Raw genomic sequence first — 20692 nt, forward strand, 5'->3', positions numbered from 1 at the left:
TTGTAGAGCCTACAGATATGTTTTGCAATCGTCCTGAACTGTATTGCGCTGCAATTTGTTGCTTTGCAGCTCTTCTGTTGGTGAACACAACATGTGTCAGTTACCTGGCACCTCTTTCATCCACAAGCGATTTCTGCCTACAATTCTCAGCTCGAAGTTTTTTGGTTTAGCTGCCATTCTTTTTTTGAAGACTCGAAATACTATTGTACGAGAAAAGCAGAAAAGGTTAGCAGCTTCAGAGATACTGGAACTGCCCCCTCCTGGTGCCCACAATCATGACCATATTATCCTTTATTATTAACCATATAATAAAGATGTTTTCTCCGGTTGTTTTCAAAAGGCTTAATTAGAAAGTTATTTAACAAAAACCTGTGGCAAAAACTAGGTAAAAATACAATGTGTGAAATGAAGCATAATGAATGCAGATTCATTAGCTATGATTTACGATATACATGGTGATAACTAAAGTTTCAATTTCAAAACACTGTAAAATAAGAACCACTGGTCAGAAAGACTTGAAAATTTGCATGAATATTACTGAAGCAATGGAATTTTGGATGGGGAAGGGGGGGGGAGAAGTTAAAAACTTTTGATCAGTACTGCATAGTCTATTTAAGGTGTGGGAAATTTGCTCACAGAATGAGAATATGAAGTTGTAGAATGCTGACAAGTTATCAATTCATGGATGGATGGACACACGCACACCCAATAAATAAACAACTACAACTTAGACAACACAAGAAATGTTAAATATGTTGTCCACTGTGTTCTGGCTATAAGGTGGAAGTACAAAATTGTTTATTCAACAACAGATCAGAGTATGTCTCATGGTCACAATGTACTTTCAATTCACCCAAGTTAGCAATTTGATCACTGTACACAATATTTAGGGCACAATATTAGCCTACCTTTAAAGCCTAAGGTTGCAAGGGTTAAGATCAGGTGAACGTGGTGTGGCCATGTGCTGTGTCTGTGTTTATTGTCAAATGGTTCTTCAGCATCTGCTTTACTGGTATTGCAATATACATCTTGATAAAAGTTCTTCTATTCACAAACTGCCACTGTGGTGGTCAAGTGGTCATAGTGACGGACTCGAATGGCGAAAATTTGGGTTTGAACCGCATCACCACCACAGTGGTGGTCAGCTAAACTTGGTTTTTCATGGTTCCCAACTTCAAGGAGCGAATGTGAGTCAATCGTTCTCTTAAAAAGTCTTGCCACAGAGAGTAACAGGCATACAATGATACAATTATTCAATCATTACACTTCACATATAGTTAGAAAAATTGATGGCAGCACTACACATAACAAGCATTACACACAAACTTCGTTAGATCAACACGTACATTCCAAAACGCACCAATTCATTAGAGGTGTACAAGGTACATGTAGTTTTGCGAATACTACTATAAACCACACATCAATTCAGCACTCAATAGCACCGGTTTGTGAAGTACAGCATCATCACATTTTTTAGTTATTTTTTTTGCTTTTGTCAAAGAAAATTCATTGCTTCAGGAGTATCTATGTAAATTAAATTCTGATCGGTGGCTTTTATTTTATATTGTTTTGTAATTAGAACTTTAATTACAATCGCTCCATATATAGCTGATTATGTTTCATAAATCACAATATAGAACCTTTATTAACTGGGGGTAATAATGAAAGTATTAGGAAAAAAAACTATTGAAATTAAGCCTGGTGGTGATATACAGTACGAGAGGTGCTGTTTCTTACAGAAAGAAGAAAAGGTGAGGTAATGTAACTACTAGTATGCTGGTCTTTGTCCTTAAGGGGCAGCTGGTGTCTTTATTCGATTATAAGACTAACTGTGTGTGTGTGTGCCGAATCATGATGAAATGACCACTGTTGCTGTTTCTTTCTAAAGAAAAAAAAAGCCTATGAGATAATACACCACTATACGTTCATGTAATCTATGAGCTATCTGGGGGTAGATGCAGATTCAGATCACTCACTGGTTATATTGAGATTTCAACTAAAACTAAGAAAACGTAGAAAAACAGCCAAATGGAACCTAAAGAAATTATGAGACCCAGAGAAGTAGAGAATTTCGACAATGGGGAAATAAATTGATAATGGAGCTGACAGAGGGAGAGAGTAGTCTGGTTGAAAAAGATGGAAAGATATCAAAACAGCAGGAACAGATATACTAGGTCACCCTAAGGGAGAAGCACACAAACTATAGATCACAAAAGAAATGCTTAACTGGATGGATGAAAAGAGGATATACAAAAATAATAGAATGGACAGAGGGCAAGAAAAATATAGGACATTTTGCAACATGGTTCAAAAAGAATGCAAAAAAGTGTGCAAGAAGTAGTGGGAGGAACAGTGTAGAGAAATAGAGAATCTTGACTGCCACGGCTGCTGTAACCTAACATATAAAAAGATCAATACAACCACTCATAGAAGAAAAGAACATAACCCTAGAATGCTGATTGACAAGAATGAAGTTAAAATAATTGAAGCCTTAGCTATATCTGAACCTCAGCAGTGTTTTTGGAAAAGCTTCATAACAGTGATTCCCAACGCGTGCGTTAACGTTCGCCAGGGGCGATATAATGTTCCATGGGGGGGGGGGGGGGTAGAAACTACAGGCATAACATAGGATCTTATGGATTAGATTGTGTTGTGGGCGATGGGACAAAAAAAGGTTGGGAAACTATGCTTTATAGTGATCCATATGCTCAACAGATTAACATTGAGGTCCCCCCGCCCAGAAGATGAGAACCAGCCAATTTTACAAAGTGAATTTGAAGATGCAATAAGAACACTACAAACAGGGAATGCAGCAGGATTAGATGGCACTCCCACAGAACTATTAAAAGAAAATGGAGACACTGTCAAAAGTCGAATCGTTTTGAATCTTAACATAAATTAGACAGACAAATGGCCTGAAGAACATTTAACGACAGTTACCATATCAATACCAAAGAAACCCTTTGCCAAGAGGTGCAACAAAGAATTAGCCTCATCAGTCACGACTCGAAAGTACTACTCCATATCATATGGGAACACATGGAGAACTGCATAAAAAACACATAGATGATTCGCAATTCTGCTTTAGGAAGAAATTAGTGACAGTGTTAAGAGTGATAGCCGAGCGGCTGAACATGGTGGGAAGAAGGCTATACATCTGTTTAATCATTAGAAGCCGTTTTATCGTATCAACTAGAGTGAACTATTCCCAATGCTATAAAAAATCCAGAAAAGAAAGTCCAGAAAAATTCCAAAAATCAAAAAATTATTACAGAGACAAATAACAATAACAAAATTAGGAGAAAGCGACACCATACCAGCACGTATCTGACAAGGATGCCTTATCCTTGATGATTATCACCAGGGTTATTTAATACTTTTGCAAAATAAAATTTAAACGAGGCTTTTGATGAATACAATGCTGGTATCCCAATAGGGGCCGGACAGTGAAAACAATAAAGTTTGCAGATGACCTAGCTCTATTGGCAGGATGCTTGGCAACGTTGATCATACTACTCTTGAGGATGTGCAGAAGAGATGAAAATAAATACAAGCAAAACAAAAACAATGTCAATAGGATAGGCAAGAGAGTACATTGCTTCACAACAAAAACTAAAGGTCAACAACTACAATAAACAACATTGTTTGAGTACTGGGGGAGCTTGATCACGGGAAGGTGGCTACTGCAGCAATGACAAGATCTAGAATCACCCTCACTAATGTTGTGAAGTCACACAACTTCCCCGCCAACAAACCTGCGCGGCGTCGCCAAGAGGCTGGTTTGGCAAAAGAGAAAACCTGTTACCGAAGAACGAACAACAAGAGTGAGAAAAAAGACTAGTTTTCCTTCTTCTGCTGCTTGCCTTGATGTAGAGTGGTCGCCCTGTGAGACTCGCTCTGAATGTACTGCAGAGAGCACGTGCACTAATATCTAAAATCAGGGGATTATAACTCCCCCGTAATATTTATCAGGCCTACAGAAATATGTAATACACGTAACAAAAGGGAATCACTGGACCGACGACTGGATGTTGTCAGATTAGACAATGAAGCATCAATTATCCTCACCAACATGGACCGACCACGCCGTCCACTCAAGGCTTCCTGCGGTCCTTCGTGCCTATCAGCCGTCTCTACGTGCCACATTGCAACTACATAAACCTGCCATCATCTAACTATATCTACATACCTGCATCCAGCCAGACGTCCCCTAATAAAGTTGCAAAGGACTCTGAGGACTTGATTATCGCATGTGTTGTCCATATGAGGTAATAGATGGACAAAAGCACAGTGAGTACCGATTTATAATAACCATGTACTCTTCCTCCGGAGTTAATTGTAATTTCCCCTCTGATGGGCTAAGCTTCCATTCTCATTCCGGGGTCGGTCGGCTGAAGTTGGTTTTCTGTGGTTCCCAACTTCAAGGCGCAAATGCGAGCCGATCTCCCCGTTAAAAAGTCTCGCCACAGAGAGCAACACCACAGGCCGCTGTGGTGGTCGAGTGGTTATAATGCCGGACTCGTGATGCGAGGATCCGGGTTCGAACCCCACAGTGGTGGTCGGCTGAAGTTGGTTTTCTGTGGTTCCCAACTTCAAGGCGCAAATGCGAGCCGATCTCCCCGTTAAAAAGTCTCGCCACAGAGAGCAACAGTCCTACAACAGTAAATCATTCAACCATAACACTTCACTCATAGTTAGTAAAACTGGGGGCATATGATAGCACTACACATAACAAGCATTACACAGAAACAAACTTTACGTCAGGTTGCACTACACGTACACGCACATTCCCGCATGTACCGATTCGTTGGGGGGTTCCGCGGGGGGGGGGGGGGGGTGCATGTGTGGTGTAGCAGTAGTAGGTAGGGGCTCGGGGATCCATGATGATCTTAAGTCAGCCACCTCGTTGGGCAATTTGCCTGTTGTGGCGTTGTATTTGTATTTGTATTTGTATAACAGTCCTACAACGGTAAATCATTCAACCATAACACTTCACTCATAGTTAGTAAAACTGGGGGCAGATGACAGCACTACACATAACAAGCATTACACAGGAACAAACTTTACGTCAGGTTGCACTACACGTACACGCACATTCACGCATGTACCGATTCGTTGGGGGGTTCCGCGGGGGGGGGGGGTGCAGTAGTAGGTAGGGGCTCGGGGATCCATGATGATCTTAAGTCAGCCACCTCGTTGGGCAATTTGCCTGTTGTGGCGTTGTATTTGTATTTGTATTGATTTAAAGTAATTCGGGGCCCCCTTTCTTTCCGAATGTAAGAATCATTTTTTTTATGTCTGATTGCACCATGTGTATTAATATGTGAACAGTAAAAACAACTCAAACTCTGAACCTTCTCGTGTTAATCATTTGGTTTCAAGTAATTGTTGTTTTCAATTGTGTTTTTCCCATATGATCACCGATCACAAGCCTCCAATCGAATAGAACCCCCCCCCCACCCCAATGATAATTCATGACACTAAACAAGGATTGTTAACAAACAAAAACTTAGATTAAACTACTGAAACACCTGATTAAGGTATATGTGTGGTCTACTGCACTATACAGATCAGAAACCTGAACCATAAACAAGGGAGACACAAAATGATCTGTAGCACTAGAGATGTGGTGCTGGAGGCACATGGAGCGCATAAGTTAGAATAGGTCAAATTCACAAGTTGGTAAAAAACCCAAATCCTGGAAAAGATAGCATACAGATGCCTACACTGGTTGGGACATGTTTTCCGGCATGGTGGATTGCTTCAAGATGTGATGGAAGACAGGATTAAAGGGCAAGGCCCAGAGTTACCTGGATCTCAATGCCACTAAAAGATGCAGAATGTACCAGCTATAACAAACTGAAGAACCAAGCCCAAGACAGATGAGTGGTGGCTGCTCAACATGGGAGTGAACCAGTCTTAGGACTGATGTACAATTGATGGTGACATTCTTTCAGATGTATGATGCAATCCTCATTCATGAATTTGCTAAACATACAGCATCAGAATGTAGCCAGAGGTGGTAAGAAAGAAAAATTTTGGTGCTGTATATAACTTTAAATAACTATGATACTTTATGTAAAAATATTATATTCAGGCAACTTTTATGAGATTTTTTAAAAGAAACCACATATGCATTTTACTATACCATTTAAAGATATACCCCCAATGTACCCCAACATTAAAAACTGTGGTAAGAATGAAAAACTTGGGCTCTTTATGTAACTGATACGATACTTTATAAGAGATTTTTTATTTTTATTTGGATCACTTTTATGTAATTCTTCAAAAAACCCACTGGTTAAAACCAGTGTTTCCCAAAGTGGGCGATAGACTGGTCCAGGGAAGCAATATAAGCTTCATATTTAACATAGGATCCTATGGGTTAACTTTAGTTGGGGTGATGGGAAAAAAGTTTGGGAAACTGGTTTAAACCAGTGTTCCTAAAGTGGGCAATATCACTTCCTGGTGGGTGATGGAATGGTCTAGGGAGATGATAAAAGCTTCAGGTATAGCATATAGCTATGGGTTTGCTTGAGTTGGGGGGGGGGGTGATATAAGAATTCTAAAAAAGGGGTCAATGGAACAAAAAATTTGGGATACTATGGTTTAAACCAGGGGTAGGCAACCTTTTCAACATAAACCAAAATGTGTGTATTAAGATGATGTTTCGGGTATATGGGTCATTCCCAAAAAAGTGTACATTTCACATTTTTGAGATGAAAAATTCAAAGTTTAATTTTCGAAATAAAATTGATCTCAAATTATAGCGGAAGACTTCTGAAGTTTAATATTTCATAAATATTTTTCACTTTTATTTTGTAATATTTTATTTTTGGGTTTTGACTAAAAATGAGATTTTGTCCACTCTGTTACGAAAACAAATGTTGCTGTTAAAAAACATTATTTCTGCTGTTTCTACCCCTTAAAATAATGAAATGAGCTTATTTCTTACACATAGGCTGAAAAAAATGTAGTTAAAAAAATTTGTCTTTTTTTCTGTTGTTTTGATTGTTTTTCATAATTTTTTCGAAATAGCACATAGAAAATTCAAAAAACACGTGCCCCCCCCCCCCCTCGTGGTTTGAATTTTGGCTCTGGCAAAAAATTTAAAATCTGGTCAAAGTGGGTGTGAGACATCTTTGTCATCAGATCTGAACAGCTTCCTAGCTGTTTCATAGTTTTGAGGCACATAACTCTGACCTCCCCATCATCTTCAATGTCATTGTGGGCTAGAACAACGTATCTGTATGTAGATTTATATACATCACCAGATTCAAATTTCACGAGCATATGAACACCTGCTTTAATTAGACCAGTTGACATTTCTTCATAGTTGTTTCTTTTGGAGTCGATAGCATAGTTTTCACTATTTTTTGAATGTCATTTTCCAGAGATTCAAACTCTGAAATAGGTTGTGGAACTTCCAGATTTATACTTCTTTGGCAAGAGTAAGTTTTCTTTTTGTAGCATTCAGAGATTAACATTTCTTTCACAAAAGCAAGAGACATCTCTGTATTGCAGCAATCTATTGCCAGTTACTACTATTTGGTGGACTACCATAGTGCCTTTCAGCACAGGTAAAGTCTCATACATGTTTTATACACTTTCTTCCATGTAACAGAGTGGACAAATTAACCTAAATTATTTTCTTTCATTATAAATTTAAATGATTGATGAAAACTTTTATTGTATTTTGAAGCATATCTCCATGTCCTATCACTTGATGTTGATATAGATGAAAAAAAAAAAATCTTAATTATTTATGATAATGACATAACAGAGTGGACATCTGACATAAAAATCTGGTACTAAAAACATAAAATGAATATTAAGTCATTTTGCGAAAGTCAAATCCAAAATTGTTGATCAAGCATTAAAAGTAAACCTTTCAATGAGCTCAAAAGTATTATCAGATTTAATCTGGTATAAAAATACATTTCCCAAATGACCATAACAGAGTGGACATTTTAAAATGGGAAAATTTTTGGGACACGAACAAAAACAGTTTCTCCTAAGAAAAAAAAAAAATTTCTCAAAATTTTATTGTCAGTTTTATTCATCTATGGCACATATATAAAATGTGATTCCAAGTTTTTTTTAAAAAAAAAATCCAGGTTTGCACCAAGTCCCTTTGTTTAAGTAGTTTTTTTGTAGCTGGGACAGCCAGATTTTGATGTTTTGCTACAATGATTTAAAAAAATTAGATACCATCTGAAACAAATTAAGAAACACTGCATGACAGAATTAAATGAAGAACTAAAAAAAAATTAAAATTGCCACCAGAGTGCTCTGAAATTTTATAAAAAAATTACAAAGTATATGTTCTTGGAAACAGTTTGCACACTTTTTTGGGAATGACCATATATTTCATATAACTGAACATATACTTTATTTTCGTAACTCAAGCGGGTCAAAAAATTATTAAATTTTTTCAGGATTTTCAAATTATTAAATGGGTTGCTTGGTGACCTGCGGGTCATAGGTTGCCAAAGCCTGGTTTAAAAACCAATTTCCAAACTTTTTTTTTCTTGTTCCATCATCCCCCCCTTCAACATTTTTTTACTCTCACTGTCCCCCAACTCAAGCCAACCTATAGGATTCTATACTGAACACATATTTTCTACTGCCCCCCCACCCAGGGAAAAATATTGTTCACTTTGAGAAATATGGGTTTAAACCAAACGACCCAATGGGAATAGGGTAATATATAGGTAGTAATATAGTATATAGGTATAATTATATTATTACCCTAATATATATATTAGGGTAATAATATAATTAATTTTTTCCTCAAAAGTAAGGATTTTTTACAATCACAGTCAAAATGCGGGAAACAAGAATTTTTGGAAGTCTGGGAGATGGAGTAGAAATCCGGGAGACTTGGCAATGTAATGCAAATGTGTAAAATTTAGAAGTACATATAGTAATCTTGACAACTTTGTAGATAGTAAGAATAAAACAGCAAAATCTACTTAAAATAACTTTGAACTGAAATATATAAGTTTGAAAATAACTTTGATCATTCAACACTTTTATTAAAATATAGTAATTTTAAATATTATTTGTGAAAAAAAATATATAATTTCCAATACTTTGTGAAGGTTGCAATAGCTGGAAAAAAACTCAATTCTTCCTATATCAAAAGGTTAAAATATTGATAATCCATTGAAAAGAGAAAACTCACCATCAGGTTTTACTAATGTGAAGAGGGTATTGTTCTTGGATACTTTTACATGAAGTATTGGTATGTCATCAAACCTCACGCCAGAAAATTGTCGGTCTAGAATATTTTCATCGGGAAACTCACAATTCCTAAAAAATGAATGGATCAATCTCAATCACTTTGACAGTAAACTTTAATTTCAACACTGGAAAATTTTCAATATGCGCACCATTTTATATTCAAGACCTAATCAACTTTATGAACATTCTACTTAACTGTACATGCACCTCTTACGCATTCCTCTAGGGAATTTCTAACAAAATGATACATGCTGGAGTGTATGTGTGGCCCTAACGTATTTATGTTATCAGAATTTTATGGTTGCTTCGTGTTCCCGCTCTTGCTGCCATCAGTCATCTATATTTTGAAGTAAAGATAGTAAATGATAGAATTTAGCATTTTAATGTCGAACCAACTAAAACAGTGATTTTTTTAATCCTTGATTTGGAAAATGCAAAAATTTTAACTTTCTTCATAAGATGCAAACTTTATTTCGTCTTACCTATGACAGTCGCTTGATAAGTAAGGTGAAAAATAGTGTTTACCTTTTTTCTTTTTTGGGAAAATTCTATTTAGTTTTTTAATGTGGTTCTCCTTCAAACTCCACACACATTTTTCAACAATATTCAAATTTCTTTATCCCAGCTGAAAATCACATTTTCTCTAACTCTTCAAAAAAGTCATTTATAGCTTTATATTGACCTCTTCATTTTTTATATAATAACATCATAACATAACTTCATAATTTTTTCCACTAAGCAAAAGTTTCAATATTGGAAGAAGGAAAAGGTCGTGTGGCAAAATCAATAGAACTTGGCTGATGAGAGATTTGTGCAGTCTAATTCATGCAATTTGACCATTGCAATAGTGTATCTATGAGATGGGGTATTGGCCTGAAGAGATATGTCAATCTTGGCTGTTTCATCTGCAGCGGTTCTTTCAAATTTCCCAGAAGTATGACACAATGTTCTTCCATTATTGCTCATGATAGTAGTCTGTATAAAGTATGTCTTGGGAATCCTTAAAAATGAGGTGAAAAATCACTATTCCAGCAAACAACAGTTACATCCGACTTCAACCCAGGCCTGTCAAAGGATGACTACAGCAAAAAACAGCCTTTAATTTGTTTGGTGCCATTTCTGCGAGCTCCCTCCAAAGCAAAATATGCCAAAAACAGAAACTGCAGCTCGTATTGCAGAACAATTAGTGTTGCTACAAAACAATCTGGAAGAATGATTTTTTTCTTAGCTCAATGTATGAAGGACAGACTTTTTTCTGGATATTATTCCGAGGTGAACTCTAACAGTTTGGGATTTCTTTTTGAGTTCACCTCTGCATAATATCAGTAGTCTTTTGTAAATACATTGGGCTGAAGAAAAAAAATATAATCTCACTACCACCAGGGGGGCCATTTGCAGAAGTTGGGGGAAGGGGCTAGCAGGCTACATTTACTTGAATTTTTCTACAGAACATTTCCACTCAGCTGAGGAATCTTCGCAGAACAATGGAAAACAGTTTTGTGACCAAGCTCCATTCTTTACTTTGACAGTTGTTTAGACTCTGATGTACAGTGGTGAACCCATGTTTCACCCATGGTCAAAAATCAAGTCTTGAGTTATGAGCCAATATCATTAAATTTTCTTTTGAAATATCTTTTCCATTTGTTTTTGTTAGATCATCAGCAATCGCGGCATCAATCTTGCACAGAGGTTTTTCGTTCCCAATCTGTCGTAGGGAATATTGTGAACCTGTTCTACTGAAATGCCCACAACGTCAGCTACCTCACGCACCTTTAATATGCAATCTTCCACGATAATACTATGGATGCTTTCAATAATTTATAGGGTGGTAGTCTAAATCAGGCACCCAGGACACTTGAGTGAATGTGCAGCTTGTTTAAATGTGTTGATTCAAAAATAAATGGTCCTTAATGACATTGGTCTCCCCATGAACTCATTCCAATTCGGCTTTGATTCAACAAATTTTTTATACTGCAAGGCACTTATAATTACACATTTCCAAAATAACTCTTACCATTGGAACTTGCAACACCGTCAAAAAATAAACCACAAACTCTGTGCTCAAACTTGTGATAACATGTTTTGAATTTTTGGAAAAAGTGATACTTATAACTGTAATAATCTGAAACTGATCATGCTAAATGACCCTCATATTAGAAACAGTGCAATGACAACTAATGCAATAAGAGCTGGAAAAATATGTATATTGAAACAATTTTTTTAAACTACATACAATCATTAAATTTCTCATAATACACGAAAGGTATTATAAGAGGAAAGAAACGCCATATTAATCAACACAATACTTGTAGTGCAGAAGCAGAACTAGGATGACACTTCTGAACTGAATTTCAAAGTAGGGCTACATATCTATTTTACCAAGTTTAACCCCCCCCCCCCCCCCGGTGGGGGCACATTACAAATTTTAACATATTCATGCACAACTCATCTGCAAAATTAAAAATTTGCTTAGGCTTATCAAATAAGATAATTGTTTTTTAAAAAATAACTTTTATATTTCCTTGTAATTTCCAGTAACAAAGCTTCAAGTTTCTCTTTTTTTTAAGGGTCAGGATTAGGCACAATTCACCTCATAGATTGTATAGAAAATAATGATCAATATAATTGAACTAGCTATAATACCCGGCGCTGCCCGGGTTTTCTTCAATGAGGCTTTTTTTGGATCACGTGATACCTCCCTCTTTTTTTCTTGAGGGAGATGCAAACCATGTCCAAGTTAACCAATATGGCGACTTCCTGCGCAATTCATGAAGTAAACAAATCTAGATTTACAGAAACGTAGAAATAAATATATATTTTTCTTTTTTTAAGGGGTGCTAGGTATTTCGATAATCCCCCCCCCCCCTGAACTTCAAGTTATCCATCTGCCTGTTCCAGCTTCAAAAAATGCTTAGTTAAAGCTGTGGAGTTTTTTCGATGCACTTTTTACGGGCTCATAACTAATTTTAAAATATCCTAACCCACATGAATTTATGCAAATAAATATCAAAAGACAATACAGAGACATTAATTTTCATGCTTGAGAAGATGTAAATAAAAAGTTGAAATCAATGCTATTTTGTATGAATATCCAACTCAAAAATAGGTTCGGCTAATTACTTCATATTTAATCTTCTGGGCTTCGTATATCTCTAAGCGAACTCAATATTTCAAAAATTGAGTGTTAAATACAATTTTTAAAATTATAGATGGGGTGGAAAACCCCACCAAATTTCAGCATTTCTACAGTAAAATCGACAATTTTAACACTGATTTCTATGGGAATCATCCTTTGCCTGACCCTCAAACTGATGCTGATGATGATTGTGACGTCTATTCAAAAAGCTGGGAGGATTGAAAAAGTGGCAAACCATTATAAAGGCATAAACTATTATACATATGCATATACTAACACAATTAAAGAAGTGACAAACCGTTGTAAAGGCATACACACGTCTGAAACGCATTGCTAGGAAACTACGGTAACCAAAGTAAACGTTCGGAAAGTGATTGTTGAGGCCCAAAAACCATTGTTGCCCGACAGTTTTTTTACCCATTTGGGGCACTTGCCCTGCTCTGATGAAATTTTAAAGTAGCCTATCGTTCAAGTCGGGTCCTATTTGGTAAATATGCAAAATTTGGCGACGATCGATCTGAAATTGTAGATTTGTATAGAGAACATACATACACACACAGACAGACATACAAACAGACAGAAAATCAATTTTATATATATAGATTAGATACTGGAACATTAGGTATACAAACTATTGTAGATAAAAAGAAATATTGAGGAAAAATTTTAAAATTCTGAAATCAAAAATACCTAATCAGGGACAACTCATCTACCAGAATACACCGGAGAAGAATCAATAATACCCTCGTGCAAGTGGTGGGGGCTCTTGAAGCTATTTGTATTTTGTGTGAAGGGGAGAGAAGCAGATTCTAAATCTGAAAAATAACTGAGGGTGCAGGTGCCTTGAATGGCATATTCAAGGGGAAAACACGCTACAAATCAATATTTATACTGGAGAGGCAGCAAAACAACATTTGCCCCCAACCAATATTTAGTGTTTCACTCAGAGACTCCAATTTAGTAATCTTATGCAAAACATTTCAGGAGCCAATGCCAATTTTTTATGAATCGCCACAACGATCTGATGTATGAAATTTGTCTCAAGACTAGGTTATTTATAACTTTTAGGTAATATCACAGGTCATTCACGTTTTATTTTCCCTTAATAAATCAAAGTGCAATGGTTTTCTCACACATTTAACAAAACAATTAGATAATTTCACTTTGACGCCATCCATTTCGATACTAAACTGTATCCACAATTAGATCTTCCAAGTTTGTTGAACAAAGAGACAGGGTCATAACTAGGATGGGGCAACCACCGAATGGAGGCCACAGTAGTAATATACATTTATTTTACGTAATTTTCTCTTTTAAGTGTTTTCCACTGAGAAATGTCTGCCCCAGGCAGGGTTCACGTGGCTGATCACCATTGTGCCAAATTGCAACAAAATATTTAATTTGGCAAATAAAAGATTACATTCGCCAAATCATGAGTGTCTATTTCACCCCTTGATGGCCGATTTGGCCGTTTGAAGCAGTTGTTTTGTAATTCACATTTTATGACGTGTCAATTTGGTAAGGTTCTCTCTCATTTGGCTGCAAATTTTTCCATCTGATTACCAAAATTGCTACAATTGGTAAAAAGTCAGAGGGAACCCTGGCCCCAGGACGTCAGAGGAGGCCCGCTATCACCCTACAACGATATTCAATTTAATCAACAGTGTATGAATAATATAGAATAGAGCAAGACATGGCTTCAGAAATAAAACAAAAAGCTTCAGTGGGCATCCAAATTTCTTAGACAAACCAGACTTTTCCCTGAATATAACAATTATTCAAACGGAGCATGGTAATTTTTTCCTGTAATTCATGACCTGTGCTATTTGACACCAGGACTTGATGAATTAAGAAAAAAAATTTTCAAAACCAGTCAAATTTCATAGGAACCAAATACTTTTTCTAGATAAAAACAGTCTAATAATTTATCCAGGACGCTTTTCTATGCTAGAAGGCACATTAACATAATTTTAGAAAACACTGCAGTCCAGCAGAGAGCAAGCAGACCTTATACACAATACTTACATAACACGAGAATGAAAGAGCATTCACCATTTTTCTACTTAAAAATATAGAAGACTGATTTTTTTTTGTTACACTAGTGCTGCCATCTAACAGAATTCTGACAACATAAACATGTTGCATGCACATGTACCAATTCGTTGGAAATTCTGAGAGAGTGTGTTTTTCAATGTGGGCTTCACAGCTTCTAGGAACGCCACCGTAAGCTGGCAATATTCACATGTGTTTATTCAGTGCTATGAAATGGTTTTTTGTTTAGATTCTAAGGAGTCATAGATGAACTTTGACTAAGACAAGGGAGCCACAGGCAAGGAGAGTTGAAAACAGCTATCCTACAACAAAAATGTTTCCCACATGCAGGGATTGGAATATATATATATATATATATATATATATATATATATATATATATATATATATGTATAGTCCTCTGATTCCAATTTAAATCTTCATTATCTTCACAGACAAATTTAGGCACAATGCATTTCAATCACTGTGGCGAACTGGCACCTAGGATTTTATACCCTGGTATACAGACATAAATTCTGAAAAATTTGTGATCATAAATTTAAGCAAAAATATAATTTTTTAATTGCCACAGTACAAATCAGAAAATGTGGGGGGCACTTGAGATGGTCAAACCATGCAATATCCTACACTATTACTAACCTGAGTGGTTTCTTTTCACCTTTTTGATCGAAACAAAATTCATTTGAAAATAAAATGATTGTTCATTAAATTATTTATACGTAAATGAGTGATATATTGAGCTGTATTAATAAAAATGAAAACCTTTTACTAGTAAAAAATGAACTAAATCCTTCTGGTCATAAAAAACGAAGCAAAACCATTTCGTTTTCCAGTTCAAGCAAATCCTTCTTCAGTTGACCAAATGATTAATAAAAAAAATCACTTTTTACTTACACAAGAAAACCCTTCAAAAATGATGTGTGGTCTGTAGCAGACTTATCCGTAAAGTAAAAGGTTATTCTGGGTTATTCCACTATGGCTGCGTTTGTGTGTTACAATACTTTTTACTTAGAGGTGGTGCGCTTTCATCATTGTAAAAAATTAAAATATATTTGTGACACATCTCTGATTCTGGATATCTAAATGGAATTGAACTTTGAGTGTCCCAAGCTACAGTATCCCTTACTGAAAGTGCTGTCGTAGACAGTACAACTTGCTCAGGCCAGTAGCTGGATAAAATTACGCAAAATGAAATACTAGAGGCAAACACACAAAGGAATTGCGGCAGAGTAAACATTGTGCATTTCCCAACAGCAACTGTTACGATTGATTGCACCCATGTAAGGATACTGGAATTGCAAATTCATCATGAGTACATAAACAGAAAAAAGAAAATAAATATTCAGGCAACTTCTGATGGCAGAGAAATGTTTACGAAAATTGATGTTAATTGGCCTGGATCCATTAATGACCCCAAGAGAAAATTCTCAAGTAACAAAAGTAAAAAAAGAACGGAAAGTAGTCTGTCCCTTGATTCTGATTTATACAGATCTAACTCAACAAGAAAATACTAAATTTTGCATGCACAATGAAAAAATTTTAAAATCTAATTATACATGGCCCGAGACTAATATAATTTTAAACATAATCAAACTGGCAAGATTCAGGGTCATCGCCATTAGGCGTATTTTCTCATGATAATTACGTCCATGTTAGCTATGGCAATTCATCAGATTGCAGTCATGATGCAGTAATCACCCCTTAAAATCTGACAAAAAAACTGTCTACGTTATTTGAATCATTTTTTCTCTTACATTTCTTTTCTTTCTCATCACATGGAACTAATCTAATATAGCTACTATATATAGCCCTGTATCCAGGGTTTAAACTGGATAAAAAATTCCTTTCGTAAAAAAGCAAAAATGGGGGAAAAAGCTTAAGCAAAATGCTACAATGCTAATGTAATGATTTATGGTTGGATGTCTACTCCTTTCGTACCTCCTGTACGCATTTTTGCAAAAGTGGCTACTACTTCTTTCACATTTTGCGAAAAATGCGACCGTAGCTTAAACCCTGCCCGTATCACACATTAGAAATGGGGGGGGGGGGAGAAAGAAATTGGGGCCTACTGAACAGTCTTACATAAGAACATCGAACATTGGATTGAAACTGGATCTTTAGCCCCTTTGCGAATTGACTGGTGAAAGCCTGAATAATTTCTGCAAATAGGACTTCAGCCGACTCACGAATTGACTGCACTTTGGCAATAACACATATATATAATATATACAGTAAATGGCAGCTGTTATAATATTCATAAAATAGTTATTTATACTATAATTACGTACAATTATGAAAGAAAGTTTTGCAATACTGTACGATTTATGAAATTAATCTCATATGGTGCAGTGTATATTTGAATATTACATGGCAAATATATATAAAAAAACGTTGCACCAATTCTGTTTTCAATTTTTTTGAACTTTTCTACATTTTCTTGTGTTATTTCAATACAATATAAGGCTGTATAAGTACAACACTTTTTTTAAATCTGGAAATAGTTTTTATGTCTTTTTTGAGAGCTGATGAAATTTATATAATCTTATGTAATTTACTAAAATTAATTGATGAATGAAAACAATGAACCTACAGAAAACACTGAAAATAACAAAAAAAATTAAATTCTTTGTGAAGAAGTTGTGGGAAAAAATACTATGTGCAAAAATAATTTGTGAACTTTGTGAAATAGCTTGTACATTAACAATCAGTTTGAAATTCCGACTGAAGAGCCCTGCAGAGAAGGGACTTAAAGGGCAAAATAGCCAATTTCCAGGGGGTCAGCACGATTGCCTCCTGTTCACCTTTTAGTAATATTTATTTATTCAATATTGTTTGTCCAAGGGTTGCATTTTTCGCAAAATGAGAAAGACAATCTTAGAATGCGAAAGAAATGGTAGCCACTTTTGCAAAAATACGTACAGGAGGTACAGAACAAGTAGACATCCAACCATCAATCATTACATTAGCATTGTAGCATTTGCTAAAAGCTTTTCTCCCCATTTTCGTTTTTTCGCAAAAGGAATTTTTTATTTATCTTAAACCCTGGTAAGTCATCAACCACCCTTTATGAAAATATTAAATATTTTTAATAGCATCTTATTCGATGCCCCAAAAAGGAGAAAAACCTTTCGATAATGGGCACTTGAAGTGACATCTCCCTATTGATAAGTGCCCTACAGAGCCACTTCAGTGATCTCTAAATCTTTCGCAGATCCAAGTGATCTGGAAATGTGTCCAGGCCGCATAAGTGCTGTGGAACTGTGCCACGCATAACTTAAGTGATCCACAATTATATGCCGCGAATCACTTAACCCTCTGACTGCTCATTTTGTGGACCAAAATTACTTCAAAAATTGAGTACCGCGTGCCTTCAAATGCCGTAATTTAGTGGACAACTAACGACATCTGTCGGCCAAAACGTAAATGAAACGTCTAATACTGTGTATAATTTATTTCAGTGGTTAAACGGGGGAAAAACAGGATGCGCTCCTCAATAAAGGAAGAAAAACACATGCCCGCGGAAATCGCGGGATGAGCAGATTTTGCTACATTTGAGTTGCCTGTGGAAATCGCAGGATGAACAGCCAGAGGGCTAAATAATTTGAGAATGTGCCACAGGTAACATGAGTGATGTAGAACCACACTGGGGGGGCCGCTCTCAAGTGCTCTAAAACTATGTCACGTTATTCAACATTCAAGGGAATCTCTAAATGTGCCACGAATCGCTTAAGTGTACAGGAACTGTGTTCCGGGTCATTCAAGTGTAGATGTGCCGCTTAGTTCATTTTTTTACAAAATTAGGTTTGAGGAGGGCAGGCTGCATCAGATAACCCCCCCCCCCCGGGCCATATTTGGTCCGCAGGCCAAGAGCCTTTATGCGATTCATCATTGTATGGCTTAGAGGGTAGGTCATAATGAATTTATTAAAGATAAATTTTTTGCGTTCATAATAAGCCTTCAAATAACATCAAAATTAACAGAAATTGATTGTAATAACATATAAAGGTATTTTTCTTCCGAAATTTCAATTAAAAAATAAATTTTTGATCGTGGGGGGGGGGGGGGCACGAGCCCCCTATGGCCCCCTGTACGTCTCTGATCCCACCAATATGCATTAGGATTCAGAGGGGCAGAGCTAATGACGAAATTTTGCTGACAAGGGAGGGAAGTCAAAAATGGCTAAAGATTTCCTTATGTAATACTTGAACGGCCCCTTAAGAAAAAACTTACTGGTAATTCAATATAGAACTGTAAAGAACTGATACAATAAGCAAGTTTGAGAATTTAAAAAAAAAATTATACAAAGGAATATTAAAATATCTTATTTTGTCATTTTCACTAGAAATGTATGCAGAGATGGAAAGGGGAGAAGCTTCCCCAGGATGTTAAATAAGAAATATTCGCTAATATTTACGTAAAAAATATCAAAAGGAAGAAAATACTCTTTTCAATGTAATTCCAATTGATTTGTTTATTTAAATGCCTCGCAATCAAGGTTGCCCAAACAAAATCTGTCAGCCTGTCAATCACCACAACACACACAATACCAGATGGGCAAAAAGTCCAGTAGAAACTTTAAAAATTCAAAAAAACTGGAAAAATAACCGAAATAAAAAACTGTAGGGTTAGCATAGCTAACTAAACTCATTTCACCAGTTCATACCAATACAATCCAAAAAAGTTATTAAATCAATTTGAATCAGTGTTCTGATAAATGTACTATTTAAAATTGCATGCCCATATCATATGTATCATGTTAAATTTTAAATATTTCCACTGCCAGTTTTATGCAACTATGAAAGAGGTAGCACATACCAGCTACTCATTTTTAATAGATATGTGAGCTTAAAACCTTGGGGGAAAAAAACCCAACTTATTGAATCATATGAGAGTCAGTAAAAGCTGAGTCACAAATGGATACTGGATTATTTTAGTACAACAGAAATTCCATCACAACTTAACCAGAGTCCATTAACCCTTTTCGCAACAAATTCGATATACAGTTGAAGTACCAGCAATACAACTTGGAAATTCTATCTTTGTTAGTATTTTTTTTTGGGGGGGGGGGGGAGGAGAAGAGGAACCAATCCTGTATTATAAGGTAAGATAGAAAATGGTATCTTTGTTAGTATTTGGGGGGAAGGGGAACCAATTCCTGTATAAGGTATGACATCTTGAAAGAAAGGGCTAGAATGTATTTCTTCCACCCATTTCCCCAAAGCAGAATACACAGAAATCTGTGACATACGTGACAGAACAATATAGAAGAATTATAACAGAATTGTAGAAAACACTTATTATGGAAATTTTTACTGCAGAAATTTTCATCAGACGAGGGTTCGTTGTAGAACAATGCAAAAACATTATGCTTCAGGGCATCTACTCTGGCCAAGATATCTCGTCCCTGCACAGGAAGAGGTTAGTACTTTGACTTGTGCATTAAAATAAACCACAAAAATCCTAAAAAAATAAACCATTTAGCCAGTTGCCTGACAGTTTAGCTACAGACAGAATTATAAGAAATGTTGGCAATTCAATTTATAACATTGTGCCAACTAAAAATAATTTTTTGAGTTTAGAAATTTTTACTAACTGGAGTATTTTATAAGATTAGATTTACAGAGAGAGAGAAAAAAAACCTTTTTCCATGTGAAACTGCCACTCATTCTTGTAAGGAGAGAGCTACAAAAAAACTTAGATAATGGCAGGAGTTGACAAATCATAGGCACCAGGTTAAAATCTTTCAGTATAATAAATTACTTAAAAATCTTTTTGTGAGATTAGAAGTAGAAACTGTGGAGAGAGTTTCGAATAGACCTGTCTAATGTGCATTACCAATGTAATGTGTAGTACGATAGTTTTTATAACCTACTACTACTCAACCCTGCATGCACCTTGCACAAATTCCTTCTAGAATTTCTAACGAATTGGTGCACACCAGAATGTGCATGTATGTATTGTGAACCTAACAAAGTTTGTTTGTGAGATGCTTGTTATGCACAGTGCTGCCATCAATTTTTCTAACTATGACTGAAGTGTGAGCAATTGTACCATTATATAGACCTGTTGCTCCCTGTCGCGCAACTTCTTAACGGGGGAGATCACCTCACATTCATTTTGCCTTGAAGTTGGGAAGCAGAGAAAACCAACTTCAGCCGACCATCACTGTAGCAACAGTGGGGTTCAAACCCGAGTCCTTTTTATAATGTGCAATAAGTTGCACAGATCCCTTGCGAAACTTCTCCGGTTGAATAACTT

The 20692-nt window shown here is 36.1% G+C and overlaps 1 protein-coding gene across 4 annotated transcripts in view; it reads right to left on the minus strand.

The window, feature by feature from the left end:
* Positions 1-20692, minus strand: part of mRpS11 (mitochondrial ribosomal protein S11) — a 52758-nt gene that overhangs the window by 16775 nt on the left and 15291 nt on the right. For all 4 annotated transcript variants that reach the window (XM_089247460.1, XM_089247459.1, XM_089247458.1 and 1 more), the window contains one exon: positions 9188-9315. In XM_089247460.1, coding sequence (XP_089103586.1) covers positions 9188-9315 — 128 coding nt within the window. Of the gene's footprint in view, positions 1-9187; positions 9316-20692 lie in introns of those variants that run through there.

The sequence above is a fragment of the Pholcus phalangioides genome, unplaced genomic scaffold (genome assembly GCF_987345545.1).
Source record: "Pholcus phalangioides strain wild (caught in Gottingen) unplaced genomic scaffold, Ppha-v1.0 ptg000003l_1, whole genome shotgun sequence".
NCBI lineage: Eukaryota > Metazoa > Arthropoda > Arachnida > Araneae > Pholcidae > Pholcus > Pholcus phalangioides.